This window comes from Apus apus, chromosome 10, assembly GCF_020740795.1.
Source record: "Apus apus isolate bApuApu2 chromosome 10, bApuApu2.pri.cur, whole genome shotgun sequence".
In the NCBI taxonomy this organism is placed as follows: Eukaryota; Metazoa; Chordata; class Aves; order Apodiformes; family Apodidae; genus Apus; species Apus apus.
Window position 1 is genome coordinate 1,288,335 of NC_067291.1, and position 17,053 is coordinate 1,305,387.

Consider the following 17,053-nt stretch of genomic DNA (forward strand, 5'->3'; position numbering starts at 1 on the left):
CCTTTTACTTCAGCTGGACTTGTAGGTGAAAGTACCTTAACTAAATTAATTTAAACTTGAGATAAGGCAATACAAGTTCTTTCAAATGCCTGTAATTCTCAGTCATCTTGTAGAGAAGGATTGAATAGTCCAGGGTGTTGCATGTTTCTTTCTCTCTGTCTTCGTACAAATTTGGTTCAAAAATAGTTTCTTTCTTGAATAAACTAGACAGGTTTTGGGTATTGTTTGGTTTGTGTGGCTTTGGGAACAAAGAAACCACATAGATCAGGTACTTCTGTAAGGTGGGCCTTCAAAGAAGTAAAAAATAGGGAGAACTTGGATTTGTGCATTTATTTTGGGCTCTTAAGGTGAACCAAGACTGCCTGGAAGGGGCTAAAAGGAGCAGGGAAACCTGTTTTGCACCTGAGTTTGTGATGTTAATTTTCAGTATCTTAGAAGACTGAAGGCAGAATAGAGATGGTGAAGGTGCTGGTCTTCATCCAAGGCACTGTTTTTTTTTAATTGAAGCTAAATTGGTTTTAATGAAAGTTGATCTGATACTAAAAATGCCCCTGCCTTACTGCTTTTGGCTCCTGGCATGTCACCACCTCGTTAGCTTTAGGGCTAGACAGGACTTGAATGTCTGATGTATAAACCAGGCAGATTTTCTTCCTCCAAAAAAGCTATTGGTCGTTTTTCTCCTCTAAGAGAGATAAAATGGCACAAGCCCAGTTCTGTTCCTTTTCAGGTCACTTTTTAATGTCTGAACATGCTCTCCCTCTGTACTTTCTGGAAGTCCTACACTTGTTCTAATGCGTGGAAGTTCTGGCAGCCTGTGAGATCCTTCCCGGGCATCAGCAGAGAACTTTGCTCTTTCATTTCTCACCAGCTCAATTTCATGCCAAAACTGTGAACAGCATCTTTCCCAAGATATCAGTGTTATATTTTCCTCTCAGATGAATGTTTAAGATGTCCTGCTTTGCTCGATGACTCTCCACGTTGTCAGGGTGAACTCCTTTGTGCCAACCATCATGGACTTCAGCGTTTTGGGATTTTGTTGAAATGCGTTAAGAAATCCCCATGCTGGTTGAGGACTCTTTTTTGATGGGATAGGTTATAGGTGGCTGTGAACATGGCTGGGGTGCTGATGCACACCAGTTGCCTCCAGGAGTTCTGGAGAGGACTAAACCGTTTCACCTGCCCTGAAATGAGAAATAACATTTCTATTTAGCCTCCTGTTCACAAACAGCAGCTGAGGTTGATGGTGTTTTGTGTACACGCAGCCTTTTACGACAAAATGGGCATTGTTCTCCTCTGCCAGGTTTACCCAGGCTTTTGTTTCCAGGTGCAGCATGTAAGCACACCACGGGATTGTTTGGAGGGGAACAACGTTAGTGAGGTCACCACTGCATCGTGGCCTGGCAGATAACGTGCAGAGGAATCTGCTGGTTTAGTGGTGTGATTTGCTGGCTAATATGTTGCTGCGTAGCCGTAATTCTCAATTGAGATCCTCCTTCCCTGGCCTCCTTAATCTATAAATCTCTCCCACTCGTTGCGTTGGTGGCTTGAGTAGTTGCTGTTTTTTTTTTCTTTCCACTGATGTTCAGCATTTATTTAGCATGTTCTCCTCATGGCTTGTCCTTAAGGTTTTTTATAATACTCCGTTTTTACATGACTTCACGCATCTGTGTTATCTGTCATCTTTGTGCTTTGCTTGACAGGCGTACAAAGGCTGGAAGAGGGTGGCATTGCCTGTACTGTGAGGGCTGTAATTAGGGTTTTGTGTTCTGGTTTGCATCACAGGGCTGGAAGCCCTTGGCACATGTGCTGTTGAGACACCAGGAGCTTGGTCTCAAAGGCAGGAGAGCAGAATTTCAGTGCTTCTCATTGAGCCTGGCTGTGGATGAGGATGACCCCACATCCTTGTGGTGTGGGTGTGCCTCGTTGCACCTCTCTGGCTTGTAGGTCATCTGGGAACTGTTTCTTTTTCCAGTTGTGGGATTTCCCTAAGCAGGAGTGATGGCTGCAGCTGTTTGTTGAGATTAGCTGTGTCTTGCACTGAGGCAACACAAGGTGTTGGTGCCTCATCAGATGAGATGTTTGGAAGAAACCACACAGCTCTGCAACCACCATCTTCACCTGAAAACTGCTGGTCTTGCATGCCCCAGGTTCGGTGTTTGAGCTGTGTCCTGATGTGACAGTTGCCTCTGCTCATGCATGTTATCAACCTGTGCTCTGGTTGATGAGCCAGGATCTTCACAGGTGTGAAGGATGCTGGTGGGATAAACCTGAACTTGGGTCCTGAGGTTTTGGTGCAGGATTGGAAGAGGGAGGATTGCAGCCTGGAAGAGGGAAATAGATACTGCACTGGGTGCTCAAAGGAAGCTGGTTTTTGACTCTGAAAATCACAGAACTGCATTGATTGCCTAATTTGGAACAAGCTTACCTGGCTGAGTATCCATCCTATGGGTGGCCCAAGAGGACATCTTGATGCTATCCCCCTCAGAAGGCCTGCAAGGAAGCTGCTCAGCTTCTTTTGCTCTCGTTGTAGTACAGCTACTCTTTGTAGGGCAAACACAGGTGAGGTTGTAGGGAGGTGAGCATTGGCCTCTTCTCCCAGGAAAATAACTATGACCAGAGAAAATGGCCTGAAGTTGTGGCAGGGGAAGATTAGACCGGAGATTAGGGAGAGATTCTTCCCTGAGTGGTCAGGCCCTGGGACAGGCTGCTGGGGAGGTTGGTGGAGTCACCATCCCTGGAGGTATTTTAAATATGTGTAAATGAGGCACTTCAGGACATGTTCTAGATGGCAGGGTGGCTTTTTCTGGGTTGATGGTTGGAATTAGTGATCTTGGAGGTCTTTTCCAACCGTGACAGTTCTGTGAGGGGAAGTAAATCAGGGCTGGAAAATTCCCCTTATGTGCTTCCTTGGTGCTTGAGCCTATCAGAGAAAGACCCAGCCAAAAAACACCCCTGAACCAAAGTCCAGGATTGTGACCTGTTGCTGGGATGGGAGTGGTGCCTTTCTTGGCTGAGCAGGACAGAGATTTCCATACAAGTCCTGGACAAAGGCACCAGCTGCTTTCAAAGGAATGGCTACACCCTTGCTCAGGAAGACCTTGCTTGTTGTGTGGGATGTCAGCAGTTTCTGCCCAGTCCTTAACTCTTGCCCTTCAGGATCAGATAGCAGGACTGAAGTAGGACTTTGAGGAGGAGGAAAGGATGGTGGAACTCCAATGGAGTGCTCTACCATTGCAGGGGACAGCAAAATAAAGATATTCTTTAGGTTGGAAGGGAATGGTGTCCTGTTCAGCCCCCCAGCTGGAAGCAAGTTGGGTCAGGCTGCTGTGACGAGCCTTGATTTTCATTAGTGCTCAGGTCTACAAGTTTGCCATCATCAGGAAGCGAAACGAGCTGAAAGCACTAAAGTTGTGCTGGCCAAAAAGAAGCTGCAGTCCCTTGTGTCTTCCCCCTTGCCCCTTTTCATAGAATCATAGAATGGTTTTGATTGGAAGGGACCTTAAAGAACATCTAGATCCAACCCCCTGCATGGGCAGGGACACCTCCCACCAGCCCAGGTTGCTCCAAGCCCCATCCAACCTGCTCTTCAACACTGCCAGGGATGGGGCAGCCACAGCTTCCCTGGGCAGCCTCTTCCAGGGTCTCACCACCCTCACACTCAAGAATTTCTTCTTCATGTCTCACCTCAATCTCCCTCCTCCAGTTTTCATCCATCTCCCCTTGTCCTCTCCCTCCCTGCCCTTGTCTGAAGTCCCTCCCCAGCTTTCCTGGAGCCCCTTCAGGCACTGGAAGGTGCTCTAAGGTTTCCCTGGAGCCTTCTCTTCTCCAGGCTGAACACCCCAACTTTCCCAGCCTGTCTCCAGAGCAGAGCTGCTTCAGCCCTCAGATCATCTTTGTGGCCTCCTCTGGACTTGCTCCAAGAGCTTCATGTCCTTCCTGTGTTGAGGGCTCCAGAATGGGGCACAATTTCCCCTGTGACCTGCTTTGCCTTACCTCCCTCCTTTGCAAATCTCCCTCCCTGCTATAGGAATGGCCACGTCTGACATCTGGAGACCACACTGGTCTTCTGCACCTCCAGAGCTGTCTCTTGAGGTGTGTGTTGTCCTGTCTCTTACAATACTGTGGGGACACTCCTATGAAAATGTCGTACTAGTTGGGACACCTTGGTTGTATTAACAAGAAGCAGCAGTTACAGACTGATGGAACATGTTGGCTTCTTCCTTTAGTGAGAGTTTATCTGAGTTCCAGGCTGGGAAGTGGTGCTCCTGATGTCTTCTCTGGTTAGCAACCAATAAAGATGTGCTCCTAGCTGGGGTGGGGGCTTTATACAACTCTGACCCAAAAGCTGCAGCTGATTTTGGATGAGTGTGGATGACTTGTTGGGATCTCTTGGTTACTGCCTTGTCGTTAAAAGTGGCTTTTGCAGAAGCTTCAGAAATGCTGGTGTGGCTGTTTGAACTGGGATGAGGAACAGGTTCAGGCTAAAATGGCTTTATTTGGGTTCTTTTTTCCTCTGTACTTGCTGCTTGATTTTAACCTGGTATGTTCCTTGGCCCAGCTGTTGTGCAGCTGCCTTGGGTCCCTGCACAAGAGGTGCCATAGGAACAAGAAGAAGGAGAGAGTTGGACTGGTCCACCTGAAGGCTGTGCAGCCATTCAGAGAGATCTAGACAGACTGGGGAGCTGGGCAGAGATGAACCTTGTGAGGGTCAACAAGAATAAGTGTAGAGTCCTGCACTTGGGGAGAAAAAACACCAGGCACTGATACAGATGAGGGGTTGACCTGCTAGAAAGCAGCCCCATGGAGAAGGACCTTGGGGTCCTGGTGGACAACAGGTTATCCATAGGACAGCCATGTGCCCTTGTGGCCAAGAGAGCCACGAGGGATCTTGGGATGCATTAAGAACAGTGTGGCCAGCAGGTCAAGGGAGGTTCTCCTCCCCCTCTACTCTGCCCTAGTAAGACCACATCTGGAGTGTTGTGTCCAGTTCTGGGCTCCCCAGTTCCAGAGGGACAGGGATGTGCTGTAGAGAGTCCTACAGAGGCTACAAGGATGATGAAGGGACTGAAACATCTGTCATATGAGGAAAGGCTGAGAGACCTGGGGCTGTTTAGTCTGGAGAAGAGAAGACTGAGAAGGGACCTTATTAATGTCCATAAATATCTGCAGGGTGGGTGTCAGGAATGGGCCAGTCTCTGTTCAGTGGTGCCTGTGACAGGATGAGGGGAAATGGCACCAAGTGACAACACAGGAAGTTCCACGTCAACATGAGGAGAAACTTCTTGGCTGTGAGGGTGACAGAGCCCTGGGACAGGCTGCCCAGAGAGGCTGTGGAGGCTCCTTCTCTGGAGACTTTCAAGACCCATCTGGGTCTTCTCTAGGTGATCCTGCTGCAGTAGGGGGGTTGGCCTCATGATCATCAGAGATCCCTTCCAACCCCTGTGATTCTGTGACTGGCTTCCTGCACCTGTAGAGCCAGTTGAGTATATCCTTGCTTTGTGTACTCACTGGGATACTATGGAAGTAATCTTTAATACTCCACGTGAGTTGAATATCACTTCAGGAAGTGGCTGTTTGCTGCTGATGTGTGAGAATTACATTTTTTATAAACATTCCCACATTTTTATAAACATTCCCCGTCTCCCACAGCATCCTTGTAGATAAGTTGATCAAGTATGGGTTTGATGATCAGGCAGTGAGGTGGATCAAGAACTGGTTGAAAGGAAGAAGTCAGAGAGTTGTAGTCAATGGGGTAGAATCTAGTTGGAGGCCTGTGACTAGTGGAGTCCCTCAGGGGTCGGTACTGGGACCGGTGTTGTTCAATATCTTCATCAACGACCTGGATGAGGGCACAGAATGTACCCTCAGCAAGTTTGCTGATGACACCAAGCTGGGAGGAGTGGCTGACACACCAGAAGGCTGTGCTGCCATTCAGAGAGACTTAGACAGGCTGGAGACTTGGGCGGGGAAAAACCTGATGAAGTTTAACAAGAGCAAGTGTAGAGTTTTGCATTTGGGGAAGAAAAACGCCATGCACCAGTACAGGTTGGGGGCTGACCTGCTGGAGAGCAGTGTAGGTGAAAGGGACCTGGGGGTCCTGGTAGACAGGAGGATGACCATGAGCCAGCAATGTGCCCTTGTGGCTAAGAAGGCCAATGGCATCCTGGGGTGTATTAGAAAGGGTGTGGTTAGTAGGTCAAGAGAGGTTCTCCTCCCCCTCTATTCTGCATTGGTGAGGCCACATCTGGAATATTGTGTCCAGTTCTGGGCCCCTCAGTTCAAGAAGGACAGGGAAGTGCTTGAAAGAGTCCAGCGCAGAGCCACAAGGATGATTAAGGGAGTGGAACATCTCCCTTATGAGGAGAGGCTGAGGGAGCTGGGTCTCTTTAGTTTGGAGAAAAGGAGACTGAGGGGGGACCTCATCAATGTTTACAAATATGTAAAGGGTGAGTGTCAAGACGATGGAGTTAAGCTTTTTTCAATGAAGACCAGTGATAGGACAAGGGGTAATGGATACAAGTTGGAGCATAGGAGGTTTAAGATGAATATCAGGAAACATTTTTTTACTGTAAGAGTGACAGAGCACTGGAACAGGCTGCCCAGAGAGGTTGTGGAGTCTCCTTCGCTGGAGACATTCAAAACCCGCCTGGATGCCTTCCTGTGTGATGTACTCTAGGTGACCCTGCTCTGGCAGGGGGGTTGGACTAGATGATCTTTCGAGGTCCCTTCCAACCCCTAGGATTCTATGATTCTATGATTCTATGATTCCACCCTGTTCTCCATCTCCCTGTGCTCTGCCCCTCCTTGATATCCTGGTGTTCATCAAAGGCCTTGCACCTGGAAGGGAATCCTCAGGTGGCCTTTTGTTGTCAAGTCTGAAGTGAGGTGTCACATGAGGGGCCTGAATGGAAAGGTGGAAATGCCCCAGGAGGAGAAGTGGCTTTTTAGCTGACAGGAGCTTCTTTGAAGCACACTGAATTCTTGCACGTTTTCAGCTCCTTTTTGGATGGGCTTTTACAACTGCAGGTGTCTGGGCTTGATCATGGGATGATACCAGCTCATTGTGGGGCTTCTTCCAGTTTGAGTGCTGGAGGTGGACAAAACATGATGGTGAGGAAAGTGAGATGCCTTTCCCTGGGCTGTTAACAGACCATCACTACTACTGTGATCTTGGAGGAGGTGATGAAATCACCCACCCAGGGTACTGCTGGGAGAGCAGCATATTAAAAATGTGCTGTTCCTTAGGTGTTGTTAGCTTTCTGCTCCTCTTGTGGAAATATTTTAAGGCCTGACTTGGAAGAGGGTCTCAGTGTTCAAGGAGAAGAAGTAAACCATGCATTTCACTTGATGTGTGATGTCCTAGTGCCACAAGAACCCTTCTAACTGGACAAGGGTTCTGTGGTTTCCCTGCTGACCGTGCTCTCTGTCCCGGGAACAGGAATGCCCGAAATGCCACGTCACCATCGAGAAGGACGGGGGCTGCAACCACATGGTCTGTCGGAACCAGAACTGCAAAGCTGAGTTCTGCTGGGTGTGTCTGGGCCCCTGGGAGCCCCACGGATCTGCCTGGTGAGTTCAGGAGTGTGCCTTGCTGGAATTGTGAGGAAGCAGTGATGCAAGGAATCGGTTTGGACTGAAATGTGTGGAATCGGTGTCCCCGTTACAGGTACAACTGTAATCGCTACAATGAGGATGATGCAAAGGCAGCAAGGGATGCACAGGAGGTGAGTCCATAACCTTTGGTGATGAGGGAGATCATCAACCCTATGGCGTGCTTTGGGGCTTGCTGTAAACCTATAAATCAGCTCTGAGGAATTTCCTGGAGTTGGGTACAAATCCAAAAGACAGTTGTTAAGTTCCCTGGCAGCTTTGGACTCTTGCCTCATGCTAGAAAAAAGCACTCAAAGTCACTTTAACCCAGTTTAAGCAACACGTTAACTCAGCTGTCATGCAGCCTTGCCTGTTCCATAGCAGCTCTTCCCATGAAGTCACTGGAATGCTGTGGGTCTGAGGGAATCATCCTCACATCCTTCCTCAAATGCTCTTTGCTGCAAAGTTCTTCATGCAAATCCTGAGGTGCTGAAACACTGCAGGCCATGTGACTGTAAATAGAATACCCTGCTGCTGTTTCAATAACTATACTTGGAGGTTTGACAGAGCAGAAATTGTGGGCAAGGATGCAGCTACATGAAAGTGTTTTGTCACTATGGACAGAGCCAAACCCCTCTCTGGTGGGAGGGGTTGCGTGCTGTGTGCTGCAGCTTGAGGAAATCCATTTCCTGCGTCTGTCAAAAGTACCCTTATAGCCAAGAAGCCAAGTATTTTTGCAGCCTGTCCTACTGCAGATGATAGAGATGACTTTGGCTGATATGTGTCACCTTTGTACAGCCACAAATTGGAAGTTTAACCATGCCCATGTTGTCCTTTTTTCCCCCCATCTGATCTGTCAGTGAGAAGAAAGTAAGATTAATGGCTGTGTATTGAGTCATCCTGGTTCTCTTGGATGGCTTAGCACATGGTGTCTTTCCCCTGCACTATAATCAGTGTGGCCTGGGCAACCTCAGGTTGCCCTCTTAACAGTTATTGTTTAATTAGAATTCCTTATTAGCACAAATAAATAAAATCTTCCTCTCCTCTTCCTTGTGACACTGGAAGCATTTACATCCTGTGAGTAGAATGGAGAGGCTGAAATTCAAGACTGATCAGGCTTTAGCAATGTGTTTCTAGTCACTTCCAAGGCTGGGAGTGAGGCTGTCCCAGCTGAGGTGGGAAGTGTCCTGCAGGACAGCCAGCTGGAGGGTCTGGCCTCTCACCTCCACACCACATCGGGGTTAACGCCGCCGCACGACGCGGCGCCATCCACGTCTGGCCAACCTGAGGGGACAGGAAACACCTTTGGAAAGGAAGCTGGTTCTCGGGGTCAGGAAGAGCCTGAGAGAAGGGTTTACTTCTCTTGCAGCCGTTACTTTGTTTTAATGATTTTTTTGGTTTTTTTTCTTTTTCCTTAATGGGAATTAACGCAGCGATCCAGAGCAGCCCTGCAGAGGTACCTGTTCTACTGCAACCGCTACATGAACCACATGCAGAGCCTGCGCTTCGAGCACAAGCTCTATGCTCAGGTGAAGCAGAAGATGGAGGAGATGCAGCAGCACAACATGTCCTGGATCGAGGTGCAGTTCCTGAAGAAAGCAGTCGACGTCCTCTGCCAGTGTCGTGCCACACTCATGTACACTTACGTCTTTGCCTTCTACCTCAAAAAGAATAATCAGTCCATTATCTTTGAGGTAGGAGAAAACGGGGTTGTCAGGAGTTCAGATTACAAAGCTGATGGAGATAGGGATTTAGGGCTTGGAGAAGCTCTTGTTCCCAACTGTGCAAAAGTGAATCTGTCTTAATGTTCTTTTGTGGAAAAATTTGAGGCCTTGCTGGGTATCACATCTGAGGGCTGGAGCAGCTCTGCTCTGGAGCCGGGCTCGGAGAGTTGGGGTGTTCAGCCTGGAGAAGAGAAGGCTCCAGGGAGACCTTAGAGCACCTTCCAGTGCCTGAAGGGGCTCCAGGAAAGCTGGGGAGGGACCTGGGACAAGGGCAGGGAGTGAGAGGACAAGGGGGGACGGATGAAAACTGGAAGAGGGGAGATTGAGGTGAGACATGAGGAGGGAATTCTTTGCTGTGAGGGTGGTGAGAGCCTGGCCCAGGTTGCCCAGGGAAGCTGTGGCTGCCTCATCCCTGGCAGTGTTGAAGGGCAGGTTGGATGGGGCTTGGAGCAACCTGTTCTGGTGGGAGGTGTCCCTGCCCATGCAGGGGGTTGGATCTAGATGTTCTTTAAGGTTCCTTCCAACCCAAACAATTCTGTGATGATGATTCACTGCTGGAGGAGGAACAGGAAGGTGATTGAGGTTCTGTCTTTATGCCACCTTTGCCAGTTCAAAGCTTGAATCTGGCATTTTGTTTTTCCCTGATGTTGGCATTTTTATAAGGGCACTACCAGAAGGTTTAAATGGGGAGGTCCAGTCTGCTTCACAGGTGACACTGCATTGGCTGCTTTTGATTCAGAAGAGTCCTTTGCTGAGCTTTGTGCAGAACCTGAGCAGGATGCTTCTGTGCTGTGTGCTCAGCCAAGGGCACAGAGTTGCTGAGCATTGGTGAAAGCTGCTCTGGTGCATCTGGGAACATTCCAGGAGTCAGTGGAGGCTTTGCTAGTGCTGGTAGGAAAAATAAATAGTCAAGGGACAGAATGCAGATGGATTGTCTTGCACCACACTGTACCACTAGGAAGGAAAGGATTTTTTTAGGCTTGCCAGTATTTTGCAGATTTGTGAAGACAGAAGCCTGGCTGGTAGATGATGCAGATTCTCTTCTGATCAAACAAAGACATTTCAGGTTGTTCAATCCTGATGCTCAGAGCAGGGTACCAGTGTTACACAGCACGTATCTAATCCTGCTTTTTGTTTCAGTGCTAATTTCAGTTGGATTGAAGGAAAACAATCCCTTCCTTTCCACCTCAAAATATACCTTTTTTTTATTTTTGTCTTTGCAGAATAACCAAGCAGACTTAGAGAATGCTACAGAGGTGCTTTCTGGGTACCTTGAGCGAGATATATCCCAAGATTCGCTGCAGGACATAAAGCAGAAAGTACAGGACAAGTACAGGTTTGTGTTTTGCTTTCTCTGTCTCCAAGCTGCCCAAGTACCTGTGTCACCATCCTGTGTGACAGGTGGTGGCATGTGTGCTTGCCAAGCTTCAGTTTTCTCCAGAGTCCTGTCCCTGGGAAGCTTTTTGCTCTTGGCCTCCTGCCATGCACTGTGATTGTCAGCCAGTCTTTGGCCATCTGAGGACAGCAGCTCTCATGTCCCCTGCCAGCCCTGAAGCCCTCACACAGATGCTGGCAGCATCTTGATGTGCTCCTGCTGGGACCAGCCCTTGGGTGAGGTGACAGCCTGCAGGGAGAGGTTCCCAGCTCTGCTTTGGGTCTGCTCTGCTGATGGTAGCTAGAAGATTCAATCCCATTGTGGAAAAATGTTGGGACCAAAAGCAATGGCTTTTTGCATGCTGCTGGTCCTGCACATGGGGGTGGCCAGGACCAAGACAGGACCTATGGAGTGAGGAGAAGAACAAGGAGTGACTTCGTTCCCAGCTGACAACTTTGGCTTAGGCTGAGTTGCCATTAGAGCAATCAGCTCTTCTGTTTATCTGCTGGGTCCATTTGTGCAAAAACTGGGTGTACAAAAGCCACCTGAAATAGGAGGGACAGAGCAACTTGCCCAACGGGGGAAGAGAAAGGAAGAGCCGGGGTTCAGGTGACACAGATGCCAAATGCTTTTTCCAGTCCCAGAGGAATTGCTTCTGCACAGTGGAAAAACAAAGCTGGAAGGGAGGATGAGCCAGAGGCTCCGGGCTCACCCTTTGGAGGCATTTTGCCAAAGTCGCTACGTTTGTTATTCCTAGCTTGTGGGCAGGTGTGGTGACTGAGGGGCTCTGGGGAGTGGAAGTGGCACTGAGGTGGCCTGTGGCTCACTCTGCCGTAGTCTGGCAGCACGTTTGGGACTGGAGAAGATGATCAGACCTTCTCTTCTGGGACATTTTCTGATTTACCCTTCAAGACCACTGATCAGTTGGGATCTCGGCTCAAGCTGCTCATTCACTTAAGTCCTCTGAAACTGGGTGCTCTCTAGGAGTGATAACAGCTATCCAGAAGAAATCAAGATCTAATATAGCCTGAATTGCCTGAAAACACAGGATCCCAAACCTGCCTTCATGTTTCTGAGAATGAAGTATGCCTCTGTCAAGCCTGTGCAGGTCCCTCATTATCTAGTTTAGTCATGTCTTAATCACGTCCTGGACGGAGCTCTCTGTACTGGTTCTGGTGTATTGATGCAAGACTGGGACCAGGGATGTTGTCCAGGTGGGTTTAAAGAGCTCTGGGAAGGGACAGGAAGTGACCTCCTGGCTGATCTAGTTTCAGCTGTTTGGATCTCTTAGCTTGCAAATACATTTCTGGAAGACAGGTTGAAACCTTCTGCCACTAGCAACAAAGTGAGTGAAGTTGGGAAAGCAGAAAGTGCACGTTTGCTGTCACATGCTTCAGGAAATCAGGGGGACTTTGTGTACAGTGATTTCTGGTGCAGCAGCTGAGAGCAGGGAAGGGAGCCAGGACACTTTTATTCAGATAAATCTCACTCTGATCAGACCCAGAAGGGCAGCAGGGTTAGGGCTGTGGGTCAAGGTGAGGGATTCCTGCCTATGTGTGAGCACGTGTTGGGTTGGGGATAGTTTTCCTCTGGGGTCTCCTGCTGGGATATCCCTCCCTAAGCAAGCAGAGGGGTGTTTGGCTGTTCCCAAGAGAGCAGAGTTCCCACCTGCAGGAGCCCCTTGGGTGCCATCCTGGCTGAGCTGAACCACACAATTCCCAACAGGAGCCCATAACTCTGCCTTCAGCTCCTGGCTTCCAGTTTTTCCCCTCTCCAGGGTGGCTGCTCCAGAACAGTGATCTGGCTACAGAGCTGCACGTGGAGCCCTGGGAGCTGTTTCTGAGATGTCCTGTCCCCTGTGTGCCTAGAGATAATGTACATTTGGCATCGCTGCTGGAAGGGGTTTGATCCCAAAATGCCTGCTGCTGCTTTCTGATTTGCTCTTGGAATCTCAAGGATTTAAACATTTCTCTGCTTTTTTATCTTTTTAGTTGGCTAACACACCCCAAATGAACATGGCACCTTTTGATAAGTCCCTATGATACCACTTCTCCTCAGTACCATTGATCCTGACAGGCCTGTCCATAACTCTGGGATCAGCTGTGTTTGCAGCTGGGTCTGTTGAGGTGACTGTGGGTGGGAAGACCTGGCAGGGTGCAGGGACCCTCTGAGCCCCAGGAGCTGCCATGTGAGGTAAAACTTGTGCTCCAGCCAGGCCTGGGACCCTTTTTGTACCCAGCTTGATTGCTCTGCTGGGATTTTGGAGGGGAATACAGCTGGGTTAGCACTCCTGAGGTTTTTCCCAGCTGGAATTGTCTTGACAGGCCTCAGGGAGCAGGTGCCAGCCCATGTTTGAGGAGAGCTTTGTCCATTTCTGGATGTCACCCCTACCCCTGTGTCACTACCTGGGTAGGACAACCCAGGGAGGTTCAGACTGGACCCTGTTGCTTTCTAAACTCCTCAGAGAGGAGTCTTGGTGTGGCTGGATCCATCCTTAGGCTCAGACCTGGCCCTCCCAGGGGGAGAGGTTAAAATATTACAGTCCAAGGAAATTCTCAGCCATCCAATACCCTTTGATTGGACTAAGGTGAAACATCACCCGAGGTCTGTATTTGAATACTAGCTTTAATTAATTAAGCTCTGTAAGGAATATTGATACTGCAATTATCATCTCAGGCTGCATGATCAGAAAGGCTAATGATTTAGCTCACAAAATTCACAATACAGATGTTCAGGCTGCACTGCCTGAGGAAAAATCATGGTGGGACCTTGTGTTACTAGTAAATGATTTTAGGAAGGAGAAGAGGGAGAGAGAGCAGGAGAGGAAAAGTCAGAGATGACAGAGAATCCCCAGTCCTGGACCTGGTGCTGGACCCAGCCAGTGGGGGAGTGTTGGTGTCAAAGCCACTACCACAGCTCCCCCTGTAACTGGCCTCTTTCACTTGGGCAGTGGTTTCACAAGGGTGAGTGAGTGTGGTAGAGACAGATCCCCATGGAGTGGACCTCTGCTTCCTCCACCCTCAGCTCCACGTGCAGGCCATCGGGTGATCCTCTCCTCTGTGTGCTGGTTTTTCAGCCAGGGACCCGGAGCTGAGTGACTGGAGACCCTGAAGTCTTAATTAGCACTGTTAACAGACTACAAATCCCAAGCCCCTTCTCAGGGGTCTCCTTTCACAGAATCACCAAGGCTGGAAAAGACCTTTAAGATCATCAAGTCCCGCCCATGACCAACACCACCACATCAGCCAGACCACAGCACCAAGTGCCACCTCCAGCCTTTCCTTGAGCACCTCCAGGGACGGTGCCTCCAGCACTTCCCTGGGCAGCCCATCCCAATGTCTGATCCCCCTCTCCATGAGGAAATGCTTCCTGATATCCAACCTCAACCTCCCCTGGTGCAGCTTCAGGCCAGGCCCTCTCGTCCTGTCACTGGTTGCCTGGGAGAAGAGCCCAGACCCCACCTGAGCACAACCTCCCTTCAGGTAGTTGAAGGCAGTGAGAAGGTCCCCCCTGAGTTTCCTCTTCTCCAGGCTGAACAACCACAGCTCCCTCAGCCTCTCCCTGGAGGACTTTCCCTCTTCCCCTTCCTCAGGAGCAGGTCAGTGCAGGCTGCTGTTCCCCGAGCCGCGGTTCCTAACCCGCCTGTTCTGTGCTCCTCCCCTGCCCACAGATACTGCGAGAGCCGGCGAAGGGTTTTGTTGCAGCACGTGCATGAAGGCTACGAGAAGGACCTGTGGGAGTACATCGAGGACTGAGGGTGCTGGCCCTGCAGAAACGAACTCTGAACCCTTTTTCCCATCTAGAGTGCTGATGCGATTCCACGACCACCCCACGGGGCGCCGCGCCTGTTGCACCGCTGGGCTGTAGTACCGGGCTCCTGTTTTCTTAACAGAAAAGATTTAAATTATATTGTAATAAAACCAAACGAGACAAAGGTAGACAAACCATTGTACAACAGTATTCTAGGCGGCCAATAAGCGTGTGACAGACGCACTGAAAAAAACAACCAACCAACCACAACAACAACCAACCCAACAAACCCTCCAACTTTAACTTGTAACGTAGCTTCGTTCTCCAAGGCGGCTCCTTTTTCTTTTCTCTCTTTCTTTCTCCTGTGTGTAGTACAGATAAAAATTTAAACCAGTTTCTTGACACTGCTTTTCATGTCCAAACCAGCCATTTTAATGTACTTTGGTAAGTGGGGGGGGGGAGGAGGGGGGGGGGATGGGAGGGGATGGATGGTTTTCCCACCCCTCTCTCCTCCCCTTCTCTCTGCCACTCGAGTACACGGTGAATGTCGCTTGGCTCGTTGTAAAGAAGGTTCTTGGGGAGGGGAGGGGAGGGGGGGCACACAGCAAGGAAAAAAAAAATAATAATAATAAACCAACCTTTGTATATGACTTTTAAAACAAAAAAAAAAGAGGACAACACAGTATTTTTCAAAGTTGTATATAGCGCATATGCATGGACAAAGAGCAAGCGTGGCACGTGTTTGCATAATGTTTAATTACAAAAAAATATTTATTCTTTAAAAATCTTCAAGATTATGTCTATTTGCTGTGCATTTTCTTTGGTTATTTTGGTTTTGGTTTGTTTTTCTTTCCCCCCCCTGTTTTGTTTTGTTTTCCCTGGGCTGGGGTGGGGGAAGCGTGTGCTGGTTTAGTGAGTATCTTTTTTTTTTTTTTAATATATATTTTTTTTGAAGGCTTTTACTAGAGAAGTTGGGTTTTTTTTTTCCTCTTCCTGCAGTTCCTTTACACCCAGGGTTTGTGTGTGTGTGTCCCTGTCCCCTCCTGGCACGTGGTAGCCCCCCCGTGCATCGCGTTGGTGCCCGACGGACACTTCCCCTCGGGATGCTTTGCCTCTTTTTTTTGTTGGCTCTTGATCTGCCTGCCCTGCTCCCAACTCCCCTCTTCCCATCCATACACTCCTCTGATCCCAGAGGAAGGTGTGTGTGTGTGTGTTTAGAGCTTCATTTCTACTTCCGAGGCAGGAACAGGAGGGGTATTTTTGCACCACTTCTCCAAAGACTCCCGGGAAGATTTCGGCTGTGGATCTCCTCTCCCTCCCCCTTTCATCTGTCAAATGGACCCTTCGTTGCTGTTTAAGTTTCACTGACATTATAACGAGTCATAACATGGAAAAGGAAAGATGATGGAATTGTCTTTGTGTTTGTTTTGGGCTCAATTACTGGGCGTTACTGTCCTGGCAAATATTTAACACTCCATCTAGTGCAGTAGAAGTTGAAATCAGTGGGGTATTTTTCAATTAAAAGGGGAAAGAACTAATGAGTTAGCTACTGAGTCCATTTTTATGATTTCTGTAACAAGAGCTATGTTAAAGTAAACAATTGGTGGTGGTTTTATTAAATTTCCTCCTGTATAGGAATTCCTGCTGTGGTATTTTTCGCCAGGCTAGTGTCCTCCAAGCCAACCTGCCAGCTGGAAGGGGGAGTCCCTTTGCCAAGGGGTGAACTGACAGGTCAGTGAGATGCTGGTTCCCTGAGTGGCTCCAGCTCCTTCCCTGAGGAATACCGGTGCTTCCAGCCATGCCATTTTGTCCCCCCTGTACCTGGTTTCTCCTTCAGCTCCCCCTTCTCACTGGTTTATTTGCCACTGGGAATCACACGCTGCCACTTCCCCCCAAGGTTTTTCCATGACTCTTCCTGCCACAGCTCGTGAGGGGTGGGATGGAGCAGGGCTCTCTGGCCTTGCTGGTCTCTACCTTGCAGGTGGGGGGCTCCTTGGGCTTCCCCTTGGCTCCCCAAAATTCCCCATTCACCTGTTCAAACTGCTTTGGAAAGCCACGAGCTGGAATCGAGCACGGTGGGCTGGGCCAGTGGAAGCAGAGACTCTTTACCTGGTGGTGGAATTTTTACTCCAAGACGGAGCAACACGCACACTGCGAGGCTGTGGGCCAGCTCCAGCCCGAAGGAGCCTGACCCGGGGGTTGTCTCCAGCCTCGGTGGCCAAACCCGGGTGACAAACCCGGGCAGAAGGAGCCGCAGGGTGGGGAGCAACCTCTGCCGGCTCCTCTCCAGCTTTCCCAGCGCTCTTCCCTGCCTCTATGGACGCGGCCTCGACCCCTCCCCCTGCAGCGGGTGGCTCTGTGGAAAATAAAGCAGCAAATCATCCCCAATCTCCTGCCCCCCCCTCCAACCCCCCCCAAGTTCTCCTGCCCCCCCCCCCCCCCCCCCCCCCCCAGCCTCCTGCCGGTCCCGCCGGGGCCTCATTCGCGGACCCTCACAAACCCTTCCTCATCAGCCTGCCATCTGTTATTTCCTTAATTCGCCGTTTTTCACCACCAAAGAAGAGCAGGGCCCCGTGGGGGGGCGGGGGGGGGGGGGTCCCGAGTCCTCCCGCCG

General features: G+C 49.6%; 1 protein-coding gene across 1 annotated transcript in view; it reads left to right on the plus strand.

Annotated features, from left to right (window-relative positions):
- The window catches only part of ARIH1 (ariadne RBR E3 ubiquitin protein ligase 1), a 66,959-nt gene extending 50,882 nt beyond the window's left edge, over positions 1–16,077 (plus strand). The window contains exons 10-14 of the mRNA XM_051628389.1: positions 7,439–7,569; positions 7,667–7,724; positions 9,024–9,284; positions 10,538–10,650; positions 14,360–16,077. Of these exons, the coding sequence (XP_051484349.1) occupies positions 7,439–7,569; positions 7,667–7,724; positions 9,024–9,284; positions 10,538–10,650; positions 14,360–14,444 (648 nt within the window). The 3' untranslated portion in view covers positions 14,445–16,077. The remainder of the gene's footprint in view (positions 1–7,438; positions 7,570–7,666; positions 7,725–9,023; positions 9,285–10,537; positions 10,651–14,359) is intronic.
- Positions 16,078–17,053: the final 976 nt, after the last annotated feature.